The sequence below is a fragment of the Poecile atricapillus genome, chromosome 3 (genome assembly GCF_030490865.1).
Source record: "Poecile atricapillus isolate bPoeAtr1 chromosome 3, bPoeAtr1.hap1, whole genome shotgun sequence".
Classification (NCBI taxonomy): Eukaryota; Metazoa; Chordata; class Aves; order Passeriformes; family Paridae; genus Poecile; species Poecile atricapillus.
The window spans coordinates 101,320,623-101,344,317 of NC_081251.1; the positions used below are offsets into that span (position 1 = coordinate 101,320,623).

Consider the following 23,695-nt stretch of genomic DNA (forward strand, 5'->3'; position numbering starts at 1 on the left):
CTCTGTACTGATATTGGTCAACTCTCGCAGTCCTCTCTGTATCTCCTCATCCTTTTGGAAAATGATCTCACTTTCCAAGGCATTAATCAAAGAGTCTTTCAGCATGCCACAGGAGAGTAGAGAGTCCACCTGAAACCAGGTGGTAATGTTTGAATTGCAACATTATCCCTTCCATTTTTCCCTGATATCTTCAGTCTGTACCTTGGCTTTCACAGAGCTAATCACTTTGTCATTCACTGACATCAATTTTTTTCAGTAAGCATTCCCAATTTTCATAAGTTTCGTGCACGTTCAAACGTTAATAGTGGTCCTTGGGCAGAGATGTGGACTCCAAGAAGGAGTCCTTCTCCAGGCTCGTTTTTGATGTTGAGGACCATTGACCTTCAGCAGCTTAGCTCCTGGGACAATGTCATTCAAGCGTAGCAAGGCCTTGAAGCACAGCCTGGAACACATGTGCACAGAACTGTGCTGGCCCTCCATCCCTCTGGACTGGCTTCAGAGCACTGAGATGTTGGCAGTTGTTGGTGCATCCAGCTGGAAGAGTCGCCCGTGAGTCACTGCATCCACAACTTCCTGGTGTTCAGTGATGTGTGGCGGTAGGGTGACACCGAGAGTTTCCTTTTGCTTCCCCAGAAATAAAAGCTGGAAGCATCCATGCACATGAAGTCTGTCCCAGTGGCAAACCTATTGTGTGTAGCTACTGCTCTCCCTCGCAGCAAGTGTTCAGGTGCAATTTAATTTCGCTTATTATTTGTGGGTTTGAGGTATCGTTGCTCACTTGTCAAACTAAGTGGAAATCAGCTGCTTGATGACAACTTGTTGCCTTCCCACAATTGCAGAAATTGGCACAATGGAAAGGGGCACAACAGGAAACTTGCTTCCCCAGGCAAGCTTCTGCTTCCACCTGGAACAACAATTGGTCTGCCACTGTGGGGCCACTGCTTTGCACAGTAAGGGATTGGCTGTGGTGTGAGGATGAGTCCCTGCACTCTGCTGAGAGGAACCACAAGTGCATGCTCAGGGTTGTGCTGATTTGTGATATTCCACCTGCCACCCCCAGCAACCCATCTGTAGTAAGGCAAAAAACCTTAATTCTGCTGACAGCTAAAGCAGAGAGACTGCTTTAAAAAGTTACAGAAAGAGAATTGCATTTTAGAAATGAAAAATCTCATTCCTATCTAAAATACTGTTTGAATACAGTTAAGTCTCATACCTTTATTTGTGTTTTTCGTGACCAGGCATATGAATGTACCTCTCTTGTTAACTGCATTGGCAATGCTAAAAGAGAGTTTGCTGAGATGCTGCTGTTGCAGGGTTGAGAGAGAGGTTATATCTGACCTGTGTAGAATCATCTCTTGATGAGCCATGGAAATATTCTCCAGTCTCTTCTTTTTCCTTGAATCTGGGTATCTTCAGTCCAACTGGTACAGGAAGCAGCAGTAGTCAGAGAGATTGTCTGGTTTGGGCAATTCACAGGCTCATTTATGTGATTGAAATTGGTTGACAAGTACCTCAGTTTCCTCATCTTTAAAATGTTACTGATGTTTGTGGTTATCTTGCTCTGCTGTTTTTAAGAACCAGGGATTGAAAAAAATCCACTGTGTATAGTGGCAGTGTTGGTTGTGCTTGGAACTGCAGAACTGGAAGAGGCAAAGATAACACTTAGTTTAATAATTGAAAATGGATTTGAACTAAGCCTCCTAAGAAGCAAAAGGTGGAAAATTACATGTATTTCCTATCTGATCAGCTCTTACACTTTCCCCAAGAGGCACACATGAGGTTTGGAAGTGTAATTTCTGTGTCTTTTCTCCAGCAGCCTTGTTTTATTTCACATTCAGTTCTGTGTCTGATGCTGAGGTAGGACCTGTGTTAAATCTGCTCCTGTTGTCTGTAAATAAGCTTAGAGATCTTAACCACCTCATGATTTTGTCAGCGCCCGCCGCATGCAGCAAGCAGCATTCATCCTTCAGCTAGCCAGTGATCAGTCTGCTGGTGTTTCCCATGGAAAAGATTGCTCCCTGATAAGAGCTGGTCTCCAAGCCCATTCAGACACAGAAAAGTCTGATGGGAATAGCAAAGGTAATAATAGGAGTTGGACATTTTTATTTCCCCTCTACAAGGTATGAATTTTGAAGAATTCACAGGAAGTCACAGAGAAGAGTTTTTTGACCTTTGTTTCTGTGGAGGTTTTTTGGTTTGTTTTTGTTTGTTTTTTTTCTTTTAACCAGTTCCTTACTGTTACAAATATAGAGTATTCACTTGTTTTAGGAGAAATATGAAACCTAACAGAGAGGGGTTTCTGTGTTTTTTTAATCTCACAAAGATGCAATGGTACCTAGAAAGATGCAATTGTACCCAAGAGAAAAGGGAAACAAACCATAAATGCAACCTGATATTGAAACAAGGCAATGAAAAGCAAGCAGGAGAAATGAGATTTGGGATTTTAATAAAATTACTCTATCCCACTGGATTATTCTAAGTCAGAATGTTCACATTTATGGATGAAAGCCTTAAAGATCTTTTGTGTTAGAAGAAATTTTAAAAAGGTCCAATGACTATGTATGCACAGCATTTCATATAATAAGTACTCTCCATCTCTTTTTGCCCTTTTCAATTTAGTAGATACCACAGAATATGTAGGTATCACTGTATGATGGAAAATCACACTTTCATTATAAAGTTCACTGCTGCTGTTTACTTGTTTACTGTTATTTTTTGGATGTGCAGTTGGAGCTGCTATCGACTGGTAAATAATGTGTGTTACCATGAGCCCTAACAAAAAAAAAAAACAAAACAAAGAAGCAGCTAGACTTTGTGCAAGATTAATAGGGGAAAACATTATCATTTCATTTACTGCACTCAATGATTTTTTGTTGTCTCAGGAACAATGAAGACCCTCAGCCAACTTTCCTAATTGAAAATTGAGAAAGTGTGAAATCCATCTAACTTTCTCTTTCCACATTCTTATTTCATTACAGTTTTTTAAGGAAGCTATTTTTCTCTGTAAATTCAGGGAAGATGCAACACACCAGCACTATTGTTGGGAAGTCATTCAGTAAAAAGGTAGGAAAAGCAAATAGACCTGGTCAAAAACATTTCTAAGAGAACACAGAGGGCCTGGATAGTCTGAATGCTGCACAACTCTGGAGAGGGTTCTTGGTACTGAAATGTGGCAGTAAGCAAGTGCCAGCTCCTCAGGTGTGCTGAGAGCGCTCTTCTGTGTAAGCAATCCTGCTGGCATTAGGCAGTGCTGAAGGAGCAGATGTTTAAAATTTGTATACTAAACACAGCATCCCTACTCTGAAGCAGCAGAGAGGGAAAGCACATTAGAACTGAGCTGGCTGAATAATTGGCATGAGTGCCTTCCAAACCATAAGTTCCCTCTTACTCTTGAGTTTCCTGCCCAACATTTTATTTTTGTCCTAATTCAAGTGTTTTCAAATTTCTGGGGTTTATGACAGTATTACTCATGTGTTAGAACCTCTAAAGTCAGCTTTCTAACCTAGAATTTTTTTAATCTTTTGTTCTGCAAGAATTTTGGGCATTTTTATTTTCCGGTTAGATACATTTTGAAATGTTGACATTGTCTTTGAGATGAAAATTCTGTCTCTACATTGCTCTAATGAGCAAGTTTTCTCTTCTTGTTGTAGCTCACTGTGGGAATGCTGCACCCTTAGAGTGCAGGGCAAGGGAAGTTATTTGCTGCCCTCTGTCCTGCCTTCATCAAAGGTGTGTTCATTTTATAATGTAAATTATTCAAGCTGCACTGTGAAGACAGAGTAAATAATTTCCTTACAGGTTTTTTTATGCCTGTTATCATAGCATCTTAGTTCCAACAAATGTTAATGAAATGAACATCACAGAGCTCTTGTGATGAGTTTATTCCCATTTATGTTTAGGAAGTGAAGTCAGAAGATAAAAGGCAGTTTATGTAACTGGAAAAATGGGTGAGCTTTCAGGCATTTGCTACAAACATGGGCTGTTTTTTCTGCCTGTAGCAGGCAGTCTAATAAAAAAGAGAACACTTCCTCCTACAAATGCAGCTTCACTTGCAACCTTAGGCAATGACAGTAACAGTAACAATGCTGTTACAAATATTAAAGTCAGAAATTATGAAGTGTTGACCAATTTTGACTGTCTGGTTAGAAACATGGAATCCAGCCTTTTCTTCAAAGCATTTTTTGAGGACAATGTGTTTTCCAAGTATTTTTCTCAGCTGCAACTACTCGGGTTCCTTGCTGATCTGGATACAGGTGTCCTGGGGTGGGTGGCTGGAAAATGAGAGCAGTGTAGCTTGCTGTGAAAGTTGTGATTTATGTGATCTGCCCTGTATCATGTGGAGTTCAATGGCCATTTGCTAAGCATGGCTTCACTCCCCTCAAATATGAACTCACCTTTCATTTCTTTCACTTTCTTTCCTCCTTTATTTCATACCTCCCAAGCTCTCTAATGGCGAAAGTGTGGGTTTTAGTGACTTATATCAATAGCAAATTTACTTTGTCTTGGAATATGGCTATCCTCAGCACAAAGTGAGCCAGCAGCATTTAAATGTCTGTACTGCTGGAGGACTGGAGATAAAGAGTGAGGAAATACGGAGCCATCAGAAATGGCAAGTCATGGAAAAATCAATAATCAGAAACTCCCCCAAATTCTCACTATTCTTTTATAGCTAGACAGCAGATTTTCTGTTTTCACACAACCTTTCACTCCCCCATGCTGTTTTTGTAAATATCTGAGTCAAAGCTTTGGACTCAAGCCAAAGGAGGGGCAGATGAAACTGAGAAGTTAATTACAAATACTTGTGACACATCATCAACAAGTTTGGGCAATCCCAGATTTGTAGTGACATTTAGTGGAGGGATAGTAAGCTGCAGCACTAACCCATTGGAAAATGGTTTTTAAGATATATAATCTAATAGTAGGAAACTTTCTCTGTTTTGAGAGGTAACGCATATGGTTTGATAAACATGGTGGACTTCCATGGGTAGGTATTTTTTGCTACTATTACTGTGTAAAAATGTTCACTCGCGGTGAGACTTCTCCAGGGTCAAGCCGTTCAAGTATAAGCAATTTATTATAAGAGTAGGAAGAGGGGAGACCTGTGTCTGCCACCAGCCTCGGCGTTCACTTGGTCAGGGGGAGGGGAGAGAGAGCGTGGAAAGCAGGGAGGAGAGGTTGGAAAAGGGGAGGGAGGGCGTAAGAGAGCGAGGCTCTTGTTACAATCCATTATATGCTTTCCTATAGTGAATATTTTAATTCTTAGTAACCAATCACCATGAGACACACCCACTAAAAAATTTACATGCAGCCTATGCGCTTCCCTATATTAACATACAGTGTTGCATTTTAGACTCTACAAAGCTTTACAAGTTCTTTCCTTGCTTCTTTACCTTTGGACTTTCTATCAGCAGAAGGACATTGTTTTGTCAGCAGGGATTCTCCTTTAACTGGCTAGGCTATTGTTCTTTGGTCGTATAGTAACCAGTACTCTGTATCTTATGACTCAAAGCAGGCTTTCATTTCTATCTCGATTCTAGGCCTCATGCCTTCAGAATCTTTAATTAAACAATCATATTCACAAGGTTTCCCTGTTTCATCCTCCCCAACATGCTACATATATGCAATTAAAAATGGACATTTTTCACACTATGGGCATATAGGGTCTTGCCTTGAGAACCACTGAAATAAACTCAGCTCTGTACAGTGTCCTCAAGGACAGCCCAGAGAGAAGCTGCTTGCTGGTAAAATGTGACAAGGCTGTACATTTATCCCAGATCTTTGGAATTTTTGCAGAGTACAAATGAGATAATTTTTAAATAGCAACCAAGAGCTGTCTTATTAAACTCTTCTGTTTTAATATGTGCTCAGCAGGAGTGCTTCACCTGACTGTGTTTGTCCCAAAAGCTTTTGGTAGAATTAAAAATTATGGTCTAAGAAGTTGAATGTAGCATGTGAAGGTATAATTATGTTCAGCTTCGTTAAACCCTGCATGATAATTAGCAGTGTAGCCAGCTTGCCAGTTAAGAGATATTTTTGTAGATGCCTCCAAGAATTTCTTCCATCCCACCTGACCAAGTGTGGTAGCAGGAAGGTGAAGTTTCCCATCTTGCAGTGCTCAAACACCACGATCTTTCTGGCCAGGTTCCTCAGAGACAGACTTGCCAGAGCTTCCCAGCACACTGTGATTTTTCTGCTGGTCAGGGGACAGGGAACAAGTGAAGAGGAAACCCAAGTCAGAGAAAATCTGTTGAGAATTGAAATACATCCCCTTGGGTCCCACAGTGCGAGCAGTAAGTTGCTGATCCTGCATAAGCTAAGCCACATGATTTTCCTCTTTCCATCCTGATATATAGAAACCAGGTCCAAAAGCATGGGCTGTAAAGATCCCAGGCTGTCATTTGTGTCCAGGGTCTGGTAGTGGATTTGAACACTGCCAGGACTGGATTGTGTTGAGAAGCAGAACCTGTGAGGTACCAAGTCAGCACTAGTTCCCCAAGGAGTTGTTTCTACCTTCAATTTAGAGCCTGAAATGCCATTTATTTAATGCTCCTGTTTAAATAATGATTTATAAGCCTCCAAGCCAACCGTGGTACAGCTTAATTACTGCTGTAATTTATGGATGCCACTGGCTACATAAACACTGCTGTAAATATAAAGGATGTCTCCCACAAATTTCACTCTGATACTTATTTGATACCATTCATTTTCCTTTCCTAACGTATTTTCTGTGTGTGAGTTGAGGCCACTTCACTCAGCAATCCAGGTCATTCTGGTTCACTTTGCCAGGAGTAATTGAGTCTGGGAACTGAAAAGATCAAACGTCTGTTTTTCTTGCAAAGTATTTTAATTAAAATTTGAGTTTCCTTGAGCTTGGATGCAAACATCTGCATTAAGTGGCCCATTAAAAGGATTATTTGTATTTGGGCTTTTTTTGGTTATCTGTTTGTTTTACTAGTTAATCATCTTCTTTCTCCAATTCATTTTGCCTTTGTGCTCACAGTAAGCAAGCAAACAAGATGGGAATAAATCATGCACTGTAACAGAGCCCAGCCATTCCCCAGGCTGCAGCTTTGCTATTTGTGTTCTCTAACCTATACAAGGAGCACGTATATATTGCTCTAATGCAAATCTGAGCTAATTCAAGCCCCGTCTCCAAAGAGATGAATGAGCATGCAAATCTGCTGCTTTGTTTTGGAGAAATAGCTCCTGGAATTGCCTGATTCCCAGTTGCAACTGACATATTTCAAATACTACAGTCAGCTGGCTTCAGGAGATTTGTGCCCCTAGGCTGCAACAAAAAACACCTGGGAAGACAAGTAGGTTCTCTTGAATGCCTTGGTTCCATTATAATTAGTGTTAATGCAGTTGTGTGCTTGGAAAAGTGAGTGCCTTTAAAAAGTTATAATGAATTGAGTAAACAGAGCAACCCCATTGCCTACAATAACCACTCCTCTGAATCTCTGTGTATCTCTGCAGCTGCTGAAGTAAAACACGGACATTGCTGAAAAGATCACAGATAAACTGAGTGGGACATGAAAGCTGGTGCTGAACACAGGGCTCAAAACCATCTGTGGGATAATTCAGAGAAACAAGAGTACTTCTGAATTTCAGTAGAACTTCAGGATCTCTTAAGAGTGTCATGATGTTGCTAACTCATGGAAGTGCTCTGGGACTATATCTCCTAACTTTTCTTCAGGTGGTACTTTCAACAACACGGCGCTGTTCAGGCTAATTGCACACCCCTAGGAGAAGGGATCACCTACTGAGTTACTGGAGTCCCTTCTTACAGCTTTGTAGTGCCAATTTGCACACTGACCTGAGCCCCAAGTGTCTGGTTTGTGCCACGTGAAGAGCTTTTCACCTCACATAGGGAAGGCTCTCAGCGCTGTTTCTGAGGGTTCATTTTCTGTAGGAAGTTTAGCAAAGCCAAGAGAGATACCATCTCACTGCCTAAACTCCCTCACCAAGGAGCCCACAGAAAATGTCAGCAGCCAGCTCCAAGTTACTTGGTATATTTTTCCTTCAAAGCTTCTTTTCTGTAGTCATGTCTTGACCTGGACTGGAATACAAGAGTGTTGTGCAGCCTATATGTGGCAAGCCAGAATTGCTTTAAGGAAGAGAAAAAAATCGACCTGACAATAACACAGAGCACCCTTTTCAGGATTTGTCATCCTTTATTAATAAAGTTTGGCATGTATTCCCCCCACTCCTGAATGATTTGCACCATAAAATAAGCTGGAAGAGAAATAGTGGTTGTTTTCCTACATGCTTCATTAATTTTTAGTTTTGGCAGGCAATATAAATAAAAATATCAAGTGCACATCTAATTGAATCGCCAGTGATTTCCAACTCCCTGTAGTACCAGAGAACATGATGTAGCTGCACTGTTTAGTGAGCATGGATGACTTAGGCAAACAATGGCTCTCTCTGCCCAGAGGCTTTGGTTTAATCTGGAACATTTACCCATTTAATATGAGACAGGGCAGTTATTGCTGCAATGGGGAATTCGCAGCACAGATCTCTTTGTTCTTCCAGGCTTGTCTTCCAGCAGTGACTGGAAGCAGGTCTTGGCAGATTCAGGAAGGTGTCCTGAACTGCAGGGGACTGCATCCACACTCAGATTTTTGTGGAAGGAGCTCTGGCACTTTTGAAGCTTAGACTCCCCCATACACACTGACTTCAGGATATTACTAAACTAATTGCCTCCTTCAGGCATCTAATCTAGAGCATGGGCCTCTTTAAAAAAAAAAAAAAAAAAATTAAAAAAAGATGGCCTTGTCCTCAGTATCATCACAAAGGACTTGGGATGAGAGAACTCCTACAGTAACGAAAATTATACCTGTTAGGCTACTTGATATCTGACTTCTCAGCTGTCAAGGGAATCAAGTGCCTCCAGAAAAGGATGGTTCTTAGGCAAAATTACTCAGGATCATTTCTGAGTGGATGATACTGACCTCTAATTGTAATGTTTGGTGACCCCATTTCATAATAGATATCTCTTTTGCACATTGCTGCATGTCTTTTGCTGCTTAGCACAGATAAAATGAACTGGTGACTTCTATCTCTTGGTAGTCTGCTGCGGGCTCCCTGACTCAAGGGGGTGCAGGATGCAGCAGCAGGAGTAGGCATGGAAGAGAAAGAAAATTACAAGTAGAGATTGAACTGTTTTCTCTCCTGGAGAAAATATGACAACACAATGCACCCAAAGCAAAGGTAATGCATGTTGCCAGGAGAGCATGATGAAAGCTTATGCTCTTGCTAGGTCCTGTAGCCATGTTACTCCTGAGTTAGACAGAGACTATATTAGCCTTCACACGCAATTAAAAACCTGTGTTCTTGAGAAGTACCACAGCAGGCTGCAGGATTTAAGCCCTCCAGAGGTCAAGGCTGCCTTCCATATTATAGCACCAGAAAGGCCTGGAGAACTGAAATTCTGTATTAGGTGGACCATTAGACATTTGACAAAATTAAATAAGTCAGAAAAACAACTACCAAGTAAGTATTGAATTGAGATTTTACAAGGTGTTCATCCCTTCAGTGTTATGCAGGATGCTATGACCTGTTGGTTGAAAGGAAGGCAGTTTGGTTATCTGAAGTGTTTTTGTTGTTTTTTTCTTATTCTCTAGGATCTGCTTCTCTCTCAAAGATGGCTCTGGAGGGTTCCTTCAGCTGCTGGAATGGAACAGTGATCAGGCTGGGGCAGGCGTGTGACTTCATCCAGGACTGCGCTGAGGGAGAAGATGAGGGAGATATGTGCAGTGAGTAAATCCTAACCCCCAGGCTGTACCGTCCTTTTCCACAAGAATTGATTGGTTTGACTTTAATGTCTGAGACTTTAGCACTAACAGACTCATTTGGTGCTATCAAAAGATCTGTGTCCCCCAAAACAGATGCTGTTTCTCTGGGTGTCTGCCTGGAGTGCACCATTTGATATTTCTGGGCTCACCTCCATAAGTTCTGCAGCAGCTTCTTAACATGCTCTCCGTGCTTCATCACTTTCAGTGTCCTGATCAAAAATGCAAAGGAAGTATAGCCTGAATAGCTAGATGCCTTACAGAATTATGAAATGTGCAGTTGGCTAGAGCCTTTAATCAAAATGCAGTACAGCATGTGGCAGAGGGGGAGAGGAAAGAGAAAACTTCTAAGATGAAAAATGAGTAGAGCCAGTAGCTTGTCTTTGACCAACTCCTGTGTCTTTATAATTCCTCTGGTTTTCTACCCTCTCTTCAGGAGTCAATAGTCCAATAACATACAGCAGAAGATAGATAGCAGCCTGAGTTTTCTAAGAACTTGTTGTGCCTGAGTACTTTCAAAAATGTGCTGTGGAACTCAGATACCTTAGGACCTTCCTTTAACTATCCTGAGGGTGCCTTATCACTTTTTCTGTACCTCTGTAAATTCTGCCTCCAGCATCCTTGTATCTGCCAGCCTACAAATAGGTAGGAGTAGTGGGTTGTCAGCTGTATGGCTGTCTACAGGGCAAACATATCAAGAAAAATAAATATTGAGAGTTCATTATTCAAAGTGTTTGTGCCACAGCTGATATAGCCTGTGGGCTGTTACAATAGAATTGTGTTGATGTGATATGTAAAAAACATGTTTGCTGTTTCTAGCAAGAACTTAACACAAGTAGTGATATATAACTTCTAGCAGATTTCACTTCTTTTTTTGCTAATGAAGAAATAAAATACAGACTTTATTGGTGTGGAGAACATTGGTTTGACCTGGGATCATCTAGGAAACTAGTTAAAAGCTTGAAATTACATGCTTCTCCATCATTTTAGACATTGTTACAATTTGAAATTATATTCTTTAATGACACACTCAGTGGACATTAAATTCACAGGAACAATGTCAGCACTGTGGACTTGCAGCTTCTTAGAACCAATAATGCTTCATATTAGTAACATTAAAACCTTATTTCCATCTAAGACCTTTAAAATAGAACTCTAAAACCTCATAATGGCATTTCTATTGTGTTCTACTCTATAATTAAATAAGGTTGAATGCATTTTCATTTCATTGGAAGTAGAGAAACATTATTTACCCTCAACTGTATGTTCAGACACACTCTGGTGCCTGTGTGCCATAAATGGCTCTGCCCTGTGGGAGTAATCCTGTCTGTGCCAGGGGAAGAGCAGAGTTCACAAGGTGGAGCTGTACTGATGATGGATGCAAACTAAATACCACCATGGGATGGGGCAGGCCTAGAGGAACACGCTTGCCTGTTATTTTCAGATATTGGGTGCACTTGTGGCAGGTTTGTTTTTCATATTCATGTGTCAGGAGGGTGGCTCTGCTTTTGCCCCTTGCTGCCACCCTGTACCCCGTGGCGAGCCCAGTGGAAAAGCAGCCAATGCCTCTCTGGCATATGTTACCCACAAGTCTTGGTTCGGTTGTCTTTTCTCCCTCCATTCATCTGTAGCTGTTTTCACAAGGCAATATGGCACTTGCAGCTGTGCTGGCAAAGGAATGTACTGAGAATGTAAGTGAGAAAATGTAAAAAACAGAAAATATTTAGCCAGCTGTTTAGCAGAGCATGACTCCCAGCTTAAGGAGACCAAATGGCTTGCATTCACCCATAGGTACTGGAAATGAGAGTTCTTACTTCCAGCCAAAAGGTCCAAAAATCACTGTCTTCCACTCAAGTAAAAAAGTATGGCTTGCCTGAGCAAGAGCCCAGGCTGTGGATATTCCTGCTTATCCACCTACAAGCCTGCTCAGTTCTATGGCAGATCCTTCTGCTTTTGCTTCTTTACAGTGCTGAATATTATTGGCATAAGGTTTCTTACACAAAACAGAGAAGTGATCTAATGTTTGAGGTGTCACATATATCTGCATGGCAGCCTAACACAAAACATATGTCATCTTTCAGCATTTTAGTTGTCATTTTACTCCTGAGCAACATGGATATTTTCATCTGCTTTGTGCAAGTGTGGTAAAAAGTGATTCAGATTTATCAACCAGAGAAAAGGGTTTCCCAAATGGTTCTGCTTACACAAAAGAGCTGTCAGAAAAAGATGAGCTATGCTCAAAACTGAGGCGAGAGATTTTAAAAATGCCATTATCAAAGGCTTCTCTCTTTGAGCTTCAAGGAGGTGTTGGAGTTTTTTGCCTTTCACAGTCTTTTAGCTTTACAAGTACTAATTGGTTTTTTTATTATTTAAATTTTTTTCCCTAATAATTTTAATTTTGTTCCTATCTCAGCTGGAAAAGATCTCTCTACAGCCTGCTGTTTGCTAACACCTCTTATTAATGGCCAATGAAACGTCATGGTGCTTGTTCTGCTTTGCAACCAATTAGTCTGTGTAGGAATTGTAAAATCAGAGAGGGATGACCCCCAGAGAAAAGCATGTTGCTGTTTGAGTCATAATCAGATTTTCTTGCAGGAGTAAAAGACAGCTTCAAAGAGGCAGATGCGGGATGAGATGCGAACTGCGCGTGTGTGTTGACCTGGGATCAGACATACGGATTCACCAGCCTGATGGAAGTGCCACACTAGAAATTACTTTGCAGAGCACACATTCAGACACACGTTAATACTTCAGATAGCACTGGTGGTGTGGCTCTGCTAGTAAATTCATGCCTTTCCAGGTACAGGAACTACACGTGCCAGCCACCATGGCAGGCTTTGGCTCTTGGTTTCTGCTGAGTTCATAAATTGAAAGACAGATTCCTCTATAAAAGTACTTTTTAAGATGGTGTAATAGCTAGAGCTGGGTGCCTCCAAAGAGGGACCTTGAACAAAGAGTTGATTATACTCAAACAATCTAAACTTCCCAGCCTTCATGCAACTGTTTGAACCAGTTGTCCCCTATATGAAGCTCTGGGAACTCTTCCCATTCTTCATTGTGTACCTTGCTTGCCTCTAGGTAGGATGTTTCTTATTTCTAAGGTTGCAGCTTCTGTTAATGAATTCCTTATCTTCTGTCTTGAACCAGCTCTAGGGTTTTCTCATATTTGACTGAGTGGAAAGTTCAGCGTATCTGGTGAAAGTTCACAGCTTGTGCCTTAGGCATCAGCAAACTTATCTATTAATACTAAGCAGCAAATTCTATATAAGTAGTTTACCAAATCACTCAACCTATGGATGGAACTTAATGCAGAAAACCCCAACATACTTTCTCTTATTGTAGTAATCACATGTTACATACTTTCTGTGGTACAAGACAGACCTGAAAACTCAAATTATTTACTAACACAGATGGGCAAGGCTCTGTTTTACAGAAAGGTTGAATTTGTTTTAGCAGTTTTGTACTTCTCTTTTTAGTTAACAGTATCTGGGATTTTGGTTCAATAATCTTTCATTGCAGGGCAGCAAGTCAGGGCAAAAGTTAAAACTTTACTGAAAAGGAATACATATAATTCTGGCTAGTCCAAAACTATTACACTTTCTGTGACAAATTCACAAAAAACAATTCATCCTTGGGAAATATTGGTTTATCAGACCAAGCATGCTAGGTAAATAATGGATATATTTTAAAAATATAACATTTTAAATAATGGAGGTGACAGTAGTATATTTATTATTTAGCAACCCAGAAATTATAGGATTCACTTAGGACACAAGTAAACCAGGACTGTTTGTTCTGTGAATTTGAACCCATATTTTCTATTCCCATAAGGATCTTCCAAGCTTGTGGTCTGGAGTTCTGGTCTAGTTCAGGAGAAAATGGTTAACCAAGTCTTTCGTGAGGTTGCACTTCCATATTATATTAATTTTAGCTGGAACAGGAAGTAATGCCCTCTTTATCTTTCAAATAAATCTCATAATCACTGTGTTATAGGGTAATTTGCACTCTGCTTCATTGAATATTTAAGGATGTTAAACACCTTAGCAGGTGAGATTAGAAAGACAAGAGTCTGATTCCTGAAAGGAGGGGCTCAGGCTGTGCTACGTGGCTGGAGGACTGCAGGCACACATCAGTCAAAAGGCAGCTAGAATAGGAACCTATAAAGTTTCATTTTCTGATAACACAGACGAGTGGCCAAAACAGCATTGATAATCAGTTCTATAGGGCCCAGCTGGCTTTCCAGGCAAAAATGTGTGAAGAAATTGTGGGATTCATTTTTATCCAGATACAGCCCAGCAGAGTCTTCCTGCAAGCAAAATGATGAAGCAGCAAACTGTTGCCACGCCATGCTACGCTCTTAAGGTTCCTGTCTTGCATACACTAATCCTTCTCCTTCTTTCTTTATCAAAAGCTGTACTTACAGAAACAAATTCTAACCTCTGGCAGTTTTGAGCTCAGCAAAGCCATCTGCCATTAAAGGATAACTCTGCTGACTATTGAAAAGTATTTTCTCTTTTTATGCTTCATTTCTGGTAGAATTTGGCTGGCCAGTTTTGCTAGCATAGAAGCAATCATTGAAAAAAACTCATGTTTAAGATTCATGTGATTCTTTAAATTGAGTAGCTGAAGTGTTTGGCTTCTGAGATTTCCTCTTAAACTTGATAAAGGTCCATACATACAGAGTAGTCTTTAATGCTTTTGTTCTTTATAATACCAGTTTGGAATTTCACCCAGAAGTTTAAACTGTTGTATCTGGCTGATTTACACCTAGTTTGGAAGCAAGAGATGACTCCATCTGCTTCATAAATTGTTTCAGTTACTAATTCTCTTGCTATTAATGGATGAAAAAACTGAGTTAAAGAAAAAAAAACTTACCTAGGTTTTTCTTGAAAGGTATTTAATTCTGAAGGCTTGAAAATATTTGGTTAAGAACTAGTTTAACATCTGGCAGCTTTTCCCTTCTTCCTTACCCACATAAAAGAACATTTACATTCCCATTTACATTACTCTTACATTCTCAGAGTGCTTCAGTTTTACTGGACTACTCTCTTACCCATCTTTTACGAGTTGTATCTTAATCTTACCAAGGCCTAAATCTTCTGAGGTTCCTGTCACTGGTATTAATATCCAAAAGGGCAGGCTTCAGTAGAAGTAACCCCTGCCCCCTCATTTCCTTGATTTTCCTATAAAGTCAGACCAGCTTCCCCTCATCAGTGCAGTGTCTGTGCTAATGTGAGTTTCAGTCACAAACACATGAAATGGAGAAGAGCAGGTTGGAGAGAAGTGGTAGCCAAAGAGGTCTCTGTGGAGTACCAACACATGGAATCACAGGTGCTGTACATATTCAAGGTAAGAAAGAGCAGCAAAGAAAATGCATCCAGGGCATGAGACATCTGAAAACTCATAAAACATTAATTTGGGAAAAGGGAATGAAATATTCTGTGAAAGTAATAGCTTCTTATTTATGCCTTTACTTGTTCATCGACAGTGAGCTTTTCCTGGCCTTCAGGCAGGGATTGCTACTTAGATGACTCCTCCTGCTGCTCTGGCTTGTTTACATCATCCTAGATAGCAAATGGCCATGACATGAATTCAGTTGGACACCAAGCCAAGCTGTTTCAGTGGGAATTCAGGGCATGTTATAATTTGTCATTTTCTTTGTATCCCAGCCTCAGGCTGCACAATGAAACATAATCAAGTTCTGCAGAGGGGTGAAACACAGGGAAGTAACTCTCTGAGTAACAGCTTCACATTTAAAGATCAGGCTGAATGAATTTAGAGATTTTTAAAAGGGAAAACTTGAAAAAGCTCTAACTTCAGTACGGGTTTTGATTTTTTCATTATAGGTTTAGAAATGCTTGCACAAAATATCACTAAAATGTGGCTCTTGCCTCAATGTCAGGTTCCAGGTCCAAAACTAGCCCTACTAAAAAGCTAGAGATAGAGGATTTTTTTCCTTTCCCTCTGACAAGTGAGTTGTGATTCAGGGTCCCAGAAAATCAAATGTTTGTGGTCTAGATGCTGCAGTTGTGTTCCATGGTTGTTTTCTCTGGGTACACCAAGGACCACATGCCTGTGCCAATGACAGTCAATTGCCTTTTGAGGTGTGTGAGTCAAAGAAGGGGCCCTGTGAGCAGGTATTTTATTGATCTGCAATCTCAGCCAGGGTACTTAAACGTTTTGAATGATCTGGAGCTTGAATAGTGGTGCCTCATTGCCTGACAGACACTTTATAGATATATAATTTCAGGGGGGAAAGAAATTAATAATCACAACAAAATATATGTTCAAGAGCATCCTCTTCTCATAGACGAGCTAATGGAATTACTTGTATCACTTGACCAGAAGATTCTCTTGCTTTAGAAGTTTGTGGTCTATCCTACTGTGTGTAAGTGAAGAAATTTTTATTCTGATTTTATCAAGCAGCTAAAAGTAAAAATAAAATAAAAAACCTGGATATGTGTTTGCACATGAAATTTCATTTTTATCTTACAATTTTAAACAGATTTCATGTATCATCCTCCTCTCTTGGAGTAAAAGGAACAATACTTTGCACCCTTTGTAAGAAGAACTTGCAGTTGTAGGTAGAGCAGTAAATGGAAGGCATGAGATTGCCTTCTTTGAATGAGACTACTATTGCTTTAAAACTGGCAAATTTCAAAGTAAAAAGCTAATGGAGCTCTATTGTTTGGAGCTGGAAACTGAAATCCTGAGCTAGTGACAGAATGAGCAGGCTTCAAAGCCTCAAAGGATGGATTGAAATAAACTATCCTCTTTTCAGCCATTCATCTCATGGAAGAAACTCACAGGTGAAAAAACTGAGGCACAAAAGGATTCAATGCTTTACCTGAGGCCACATCAGTGTTCACAGAGAGATCACATTGCTGAGCTGGGCTGAGTAGAAACCCAGACTTTAAGGCAGAGAATCTTGTAGGGAATTTTTCCCTCTCCAAGATTTCCCTCTGTGGGGCTGCAGAAGCAGTGCTTAGGAAAGTCATCTCCGAGATGTAACCTTGAGCGAGCTGACACTTGCAGAGCTGGGAGCCCAGGTATCTAGGAGACCCATGGTGTGTAGTGAGATGTGTCCTCTCACTCAGGTTTGTCAAAGTGGGTGGGGAGTCACTTAGCCACAGTCTGGGGGTTGTTTCCCCCTGCTCCTCCCTCCCCCTGGTCAGGCACGAACACGATTCTACACGAAAGCCTGAGGAGCTGGGAGTACCCACATGCCCCAGGAAAACCTGGCTGAAATAGTCACTGCAGCTCCTGTGTGAGGCCAGGAGCTGCCTCCTCAGCTCACCTAGCTTCTTCTGTCTGTGTGTCTTTCCCTCTTGCAGGAAAGCTTCCCTCTGGCTTTTACTGTTCCTTTGAAGAAGGGGATTGTGGCTGGATGCCAGGCTCCTCTGCATCCCATCCTTCTCCATGGCGGATTGGCAGCCCGGAACACAACCGTTTCCCTTCCATAGAAGGTGTGTGAGAGTAAACAGTAAGTGTAGAGCATAAACAACAGAGTGCAAAAATGATGCACACGTGGTGAGGAGAGGGAATGAAACACGAGGCAAGTTTTCCTGTGTACTTACATATTCAACCTCCAGTGAAACAAATCCCAAGTTTCTACTCTCAAATGCAATTTTTCCACTCTAAGTGCTTTGAGCAATAGACTGTCCTGCTCCCTTTCTGTCTTGAGGGTACAAAGTGGTACCTCAGTCTCCACCACTGACACCTGATACAGATCTTGACCCCTTCTAAAAAAATTCATACCAAATGTTCATCTGCCTGACCCTCTACCATACTGATCTGTTTTCAGCTTTCTGATTTTCTTATTTACTTTCTCCGTTTCTCTGTACTGCTGCTTTTTTCCCCTGCTCACATCCTAATTTTTCTTCTCTTTGCTTCATGATCCCTTGAGTTGCACTTTTATGTACAACTACTATGTACTTGGTTCTCCTACCTAAATGCTAGTAATTTCTAATCCTTCTCATACAAACAGTTGAAGTTGGTTTTTTTCAGTTCTCTTTTGAGAGAAAACCCACTACTGCCCTTGTTCCTCCTGTTTACAACAAATTATTCAAGAAGCAAAGAGTTATAGCTGTACTTTTGTTTGCATTTGGTCAAGATAAATTATTTTCTTCCAAGTTACTTTTTGTTCATAAAAGATACACTTTATTACTTGCCCCTGCAAGGAGGATAGATTTGAAATCGTGGAGCAACAGAAGATAGTAGTGGGGTAAGGTACACAGATTCCCTAAGTGTGCTTACTGAGTATGCTTGTTAGGTAGGTGAAGCTGCATCCCTAAAAGATGGAAAAAGGCTTCTGCTCCCTGGAGTTCTGCCATGGTAGGAGCCAGCTAACATAGGCTTGGGGCAGGTTTCACAAATCCTGAAACGCAAAGGTGAGTGCTGCAGTTTGACCTTCTTCCTTCTCTTTCATCCAGGTTGTGCACTCCTCCTTAACACCAGCAAGGCACCAGCAGTAGCAAAGACTGTCATGACCAGCATGGCATTTCCAGCTCCTTTGAGGAACTCTCCCTGTGAGGCAAGTCATAACGTTTTCTTTTCTTGTGCAATTTACAGAGCTTTTTCTGTGTGCTTGACTCAGGTTTTCAAATATAGGTAGTAGGTCAGTAGCAAGGCAACCACTACCTCTGATTTTATTTTCTTTAAAATATGCCTATTTATGCCCACTGTGCAGGGGAAAGATATGGTTATCTGTTGGAATGCCACAAAATGTGCTTTGAAAAACCTATCATATCCTGTCCTCATTGCATCACATGATGTGTTACAATCTTCATAATTAGATGTGCATTCTGTAAGAGAAGGGCAGCCAGCCTTACATAAACACAGAGAGGAGGAATCTTACTGTGTGAACAAGCATTATATTTGCAACATTCAAGACAGAACAGGCTTCAGGTCTGCCCCTGAGCCATTCAGAAAAGGCAGTGCATGCTTTCTCTAGCACAGCTGGGATTTGGGCTGGCAGCTCTTCACGCTGCTGCACTTCAAACCTACCAGTCCTCGTGTAGGCCTCCTTCATAGGAGTGCTGAAGTTAGCAGCAGCAGAGAGAAATTAATCCAGCATGGAGCCAGGTTCATATTCAAGGAGAAAAACTATTGATAGTCATAAGACATCACCTTAAGCAAGTGCATCAAGGCTTGCCAGACAACCTTGCTCATGGTTCTCATTTCTGAGTCAGTTGTATTTAACCCTTAAAGTGCACCTTCAGAATGGTGACCTGTCTGCATCTTCTTATTCTGTATCTTCACAGACTGTAGAATTGTTGGTAAGATTTATTTCTAACTTATGGCTTTGAACCACACCTAGTGAGTTAAAGCATTTCACATCTTCATGGTCACTCAGAAATATCACATTAGCTTCTGGATCCTGAAGCAGAGGGATTTAGGAAAACTGATACTAACAAAGTGCAGCTGTTTGTTGGTTGAGCACTGAACAGACTAAAGAATCTGTTCCAGTGATCTTAAAATGCAGAAAGAACAAGAGGGGATGTGCTGGAAAGTTCTCAGGAATGAAACTACACAGAAGAAGGTGTTTGTTTTCCTTAAAGTTTGGTTTGTTTCACTTCTGTTGGATATCTCTGTTCATACAGCAAAGCGCCTCTGGTTTTGCTCTCTTGATATATTCATGTTCTCTCTCTTTGAAATATATTCTACCTTGTTTTTCCTCCCATCTGTGACAAAGGCGTATGCAGGTTCTGAATATTTTAAGACCTTGCTCTGCCATGGACCAGCAAGAGCGAGTGTTTTTCATAATCCACCTGACACAGGAATCACAGTGAATGATTTCCCAATATCTGTGTATTTTTTTCTTGTGTATACAACACTGCAAATAATTAAACTTGCCTTCGGGGGAGAGGCTGCCGTGTATTTCATCTGCTCACATGCCATCCCACCTCCGTCACTCCCCTTGGCACTTAAAAGGCATCCGGACGCATCCAGCGTTGCAGCTGTCGGTAATAAAGAGTGAAGGGGTTTTGGCAAGGGTTTTGTCTCTTGCCTTTTCATATAGTGTAAAAGCTTCTCTTCTCAGTGGGTCCCTGGTGGCTTCAAATTCTATTTTACTGGAACAATCTGTCTGTGCATGGAATAATTTAATTCCACTTCTCAAAACAACAGAAGAGGAGAAAGGAGATATGCCTCCCTATGCACTTATTTTTCCAACAGGTGCCAACAAACTTCCTAATAGTGAAATTATAGTCAGAAAAGAGGTTGTGAAAATACTATAATTCTGTCCTGTATTTATTCACCTTCAACCACTTCTTGATTGAACTGGCTCAAGTTCAGGCACTAAAAGATGAGTTTTCTTTTACCTGTCACTGCTGACAGCTTTACCTGGCATGTCGCAACTGGGACAGATTCTCTGGCAGCTGAAATCCCACAGAAAATACTCAAAATTCATGTTGCAAAGGAATCTCAGAAAGTGTGTGTGTGAATTAGACCCATTTATTCTTCCACCATCAGATCCAGCCATAAATCTGCCCTTCCACTTGTATTTGATCCAGCTCTTATGATCCTTTAGATATCTTCTTGCTCTCCTGAGAGCAACAAGGAGGTCAGCAAACATCCTCAGTTTGATCAGATTAACTCCCCTTTCTTCTCCCCTGCTACCTGGAAGATCTGGGGCACCTGCTGTTCAACCAAGATATTATTTTTTCTGCTTATCCCCTAATTTTCTTTTATCCAGTCATGTTAGACCAATCACACCCACCACAGCAGGAGCTGATACCCTGCTTTTTAGCCTGAGGTGTTCATAGGAATTAATTACTTCAGCCTCAGCATGAGGAATATTACCTGACACAGTGCTGTCTACCAGGCTGGAGGATTCTGGGGGTTGGCCAGGATGTCCATGAAACCAGGATGCAAAGCTGATAAGGAAACAGCCAAGCAGTCCACAATGGGTGCTAGCCACAATGAGTTTCTAATGCTTTAAGCTTGTTTTTCCTTCCTGAGCCTGCCTGTTTAATCTTTCACTGTGGCAGACTGGAAAAGGAGGTGACTGACCAGCCTGGTCCAAAACCTTCTCTGCTGGGGTTCTGGGAAGCTGTTTGCAGTGGTGTTGGTGTTAGCACTTGGAGACACCACAGCATGGATGAGCTTGGCACATGAGCTGTCACTGAGCGTGGGACTGGTGTGACACTCATCTCTGTGCTCGCTGCAGCCTGAGCTCAGTCACCAGGAGCTTGCAGGGCTGCCCTTTCCATGCCCTGTGGGAGGCTCCTTGTTAACTCAGGAAAGGAAACATCAGCCTCACCTACTCTGCACTGCCCCACATGCATCAAAAGATGGGAAAAAGATAAAAATGCACACAGGAGATACTGTAATAAACACAGCCTGTACTTTCCCACACTTTTGGGATTGGCCCTAATGTGCCTTGCACTTTGTGTACAGCTTTGTATTGCACTTCACTCCTATTTGTTTTGAGCAGCCTTACATTTTCGTTTTCTTTGTACTTCAGTGTTTTTGGCAGGTCAGAGTAGTCCGTTTGTGATGCTGCCCTTTATTCTTGGTTCAGTTAGTTTTTCTTTTTTCTTTTGTTGTTTTATTAAATCTTGGCTGGAGTATCCTGGCTTCAAAGAATCTCTCTTGTTTGCAGCCCAGACAGCCTTTGTTATCTTTTTCATGTTGCACTTTCAGTAGAGCCCTTTGCTTATTGACCCCTTTAAGTCTGTGTTTAAAACCCACACTTTATTGAAGAGGGAAGCTGTGGTACTTCTACTAAATCTTGGGTGAGTGCAGGAAGTGGTTCACATAGTCCGTGAAGTGATGCTCCATTACCCTGAAGTAGCCAGAGAGGGGAGATGCAACAAAAAGCTCAGGAAATGCTTCTGGAACCAAACAGTCACAATAATCAAGAGTGAAAACCTTTTAACCCACACGTAAAAGTTCACTGGAAGTAAAGCAGATGTAATTGAGCATAGGAATGCACATGAAGTACAAAGAATTAAGCCAAACAGTGGCCTGATTTAAAGGCAGAGTTTTTAGAGCTTGAGCAGTAAAGCACAGCTTTACTTTCCCTTCTGTCACACCGAGATTCCCCTCCTCTAAGTGGGAATCTGTTGGCATGTGCAAGGCTGACAGGCAAAGAGGAGCATGGGATGGATAGGCATTTCCTCATTTTGAAGAAGAAATCCATATGCATGTCATTAGAAGCTGTACTGGTGTTTGGGAACCTAGGAAACCACATTGCAATTAAATCCAAGGGAAGTGCTGTCATCTCAGACACCACCATGGCAAAACTAATTGCTTTACCACAGTTGATAGCCCCTAGGTGGGCACAGTTTCCAAACTATCATGGTTACCTTCTTCTCAGTACTTCACAAAGAAGTCAGAGAGCTGACAGAAGTGTTGCAGGTGCCCAGGGATTACTCACCTTTGTGTGAAAGCTGGAGACTCAGTTTTGATCCCCCTGTCTAGGCAAAGCAATCCCATCTCCCTCAGTCCAGCATTATTGCTGTACAGGTGCAATCACATGTGCTGATTGGCTTTTCCTTCCTTTTTTTAGAGATGTTTCCTGATGTCTGCATCCTCAGGCCTTGGAGGATGTTGTGGTACCTGTAGGTCATAAGAAACATGCATGTTTGTGGGTTTCATGTCCCATCAAGACATCCAAGAGGCTGGTACAGTTGTACCTGCCTGGGCTGTAGTCTTGCATCTATCCTGCAAGATTTCATTTTGTGGTGGGTTGTTACTACTCCTTCTGCTTGGAATTCACTCCAGAAACATGAGCAGTCTGGAGAACGATTTTTAGAAGGGCTGTGCTTTGCTGAGCTCAAGGGAATCTGTGACAGAATCTCAGTGCCATGCCTGATAAGTGAAAGCCGAGCACGCAGCTCTGGTGTGGGCTGTCATAGAGAAGGAGAGTAACTGCAGAGCTGCTGTTGCCTGCATGGGGGTGAATTTGAAATTAGCCTTAAATGTTATTGCATGCATCTCCACAAAGTAAGGTGGCTCTGCAAGAGGGACTGCTTTGTGATTAGGAGCCAGATTAATTCATTTTCCTGGTAGGCCCTAGGTCAAACTTTTTAAAGGGTATAGTTGTACCGGGAAACAATAAAAACAGATTCTCATGATAGTAAATGTGTTTTGTGCTTTTGGCTGTGTTTAAAATAATGAAAATATTTTTCTGATGCTATTTTGACATTTCAACTAGCTGTTTGTTGAAAGCCACCATTATGTTATGTAAGTTAGTACTAAACTGGGCCAAATTTCTTTAACACCTGAAATTACTTTTTGAATGTAAATGTCCTCTTTCTTGAAAATAAATATAACGTTGATGTAGAACAGTACAGTTGAAGTTTGCATTCTCAGTCAGGTTTACAGATATAAAGATGTTTTCATCCTCTCTGTTTATTAATTCAGTTCTCTTTTCTATGCAGAAGTGCTGCATATTTTCAAGGCATGTAAGTCAATAATATAAATCATTCCTTGAGTGCCTTCTGAGCCCCATGCTTACACCTGCATTGTGTCTCCTTTTCTCCTCTACTCCTTGAGCTTTAAATAACTTAGAAGCATACATGGTAATAACATTGACACTGAAAATTTACGAGCATGAAAAATGCAACACAGATATGCCTCTAGCTCAGCCTTTCATGTGCTTTATTTGACAGAATATTCTTAGCATACTTTTTTATTTTAAACTGTTGTTTTTAAAATTTGTACAGCTTATTCACTGTCATGTGTCTTCTCTTGCTCCCTTTCCCAACTGGCTTGTGTCACAGGATCAGAGGATCTATAGCATCTGAAATCTCTTGAATGCTGGTCATTCCACAGTACTCTGACATCAGAATTCTGAACACTTTCTCTTTTGTTGTTGCTTTTATTTTTCTCTTTGTCCATTTTCTGAAATAAAGAAATAATGTGAGAATAAATAGTGGGAGAATCTGTTCATA

At 41.1% G+C, this 23,695-nt stretch overlaps 1 protein-coding gene across 1 annotated transcript in view; it reads left to right on the top strand.

The window, feature by feature from the left end:
* The first annotated feature begins 9,236 nt into the window (after positions 1-9,236).
* The window catches only part of ALK (ALK receptor tyrosine kinase), a 75,508-nt gene continuing 61,049 nt past the window's right edge, over positions 9,237-23,695 (top strand). Inside the window, exons 1-4 of the mRNA XM_058835742.1 lie at positions 9,237-9,495; positions 9,627-9,758; positions 17,129-17,260; positions 18,227-18,327. Coding sequence (XP_058691725.1) covers positions 9,237-9,495; positions 9,627-9,758; positions 17,129-17,260; positions 18,227-18,327 — 624 coding nt within the window. The remainder of the gene's footprint in view (positions 9,496-9,626; positions 9,759-17,128; positions 17,261-18,226; positions 18,328-23,695) is intronic.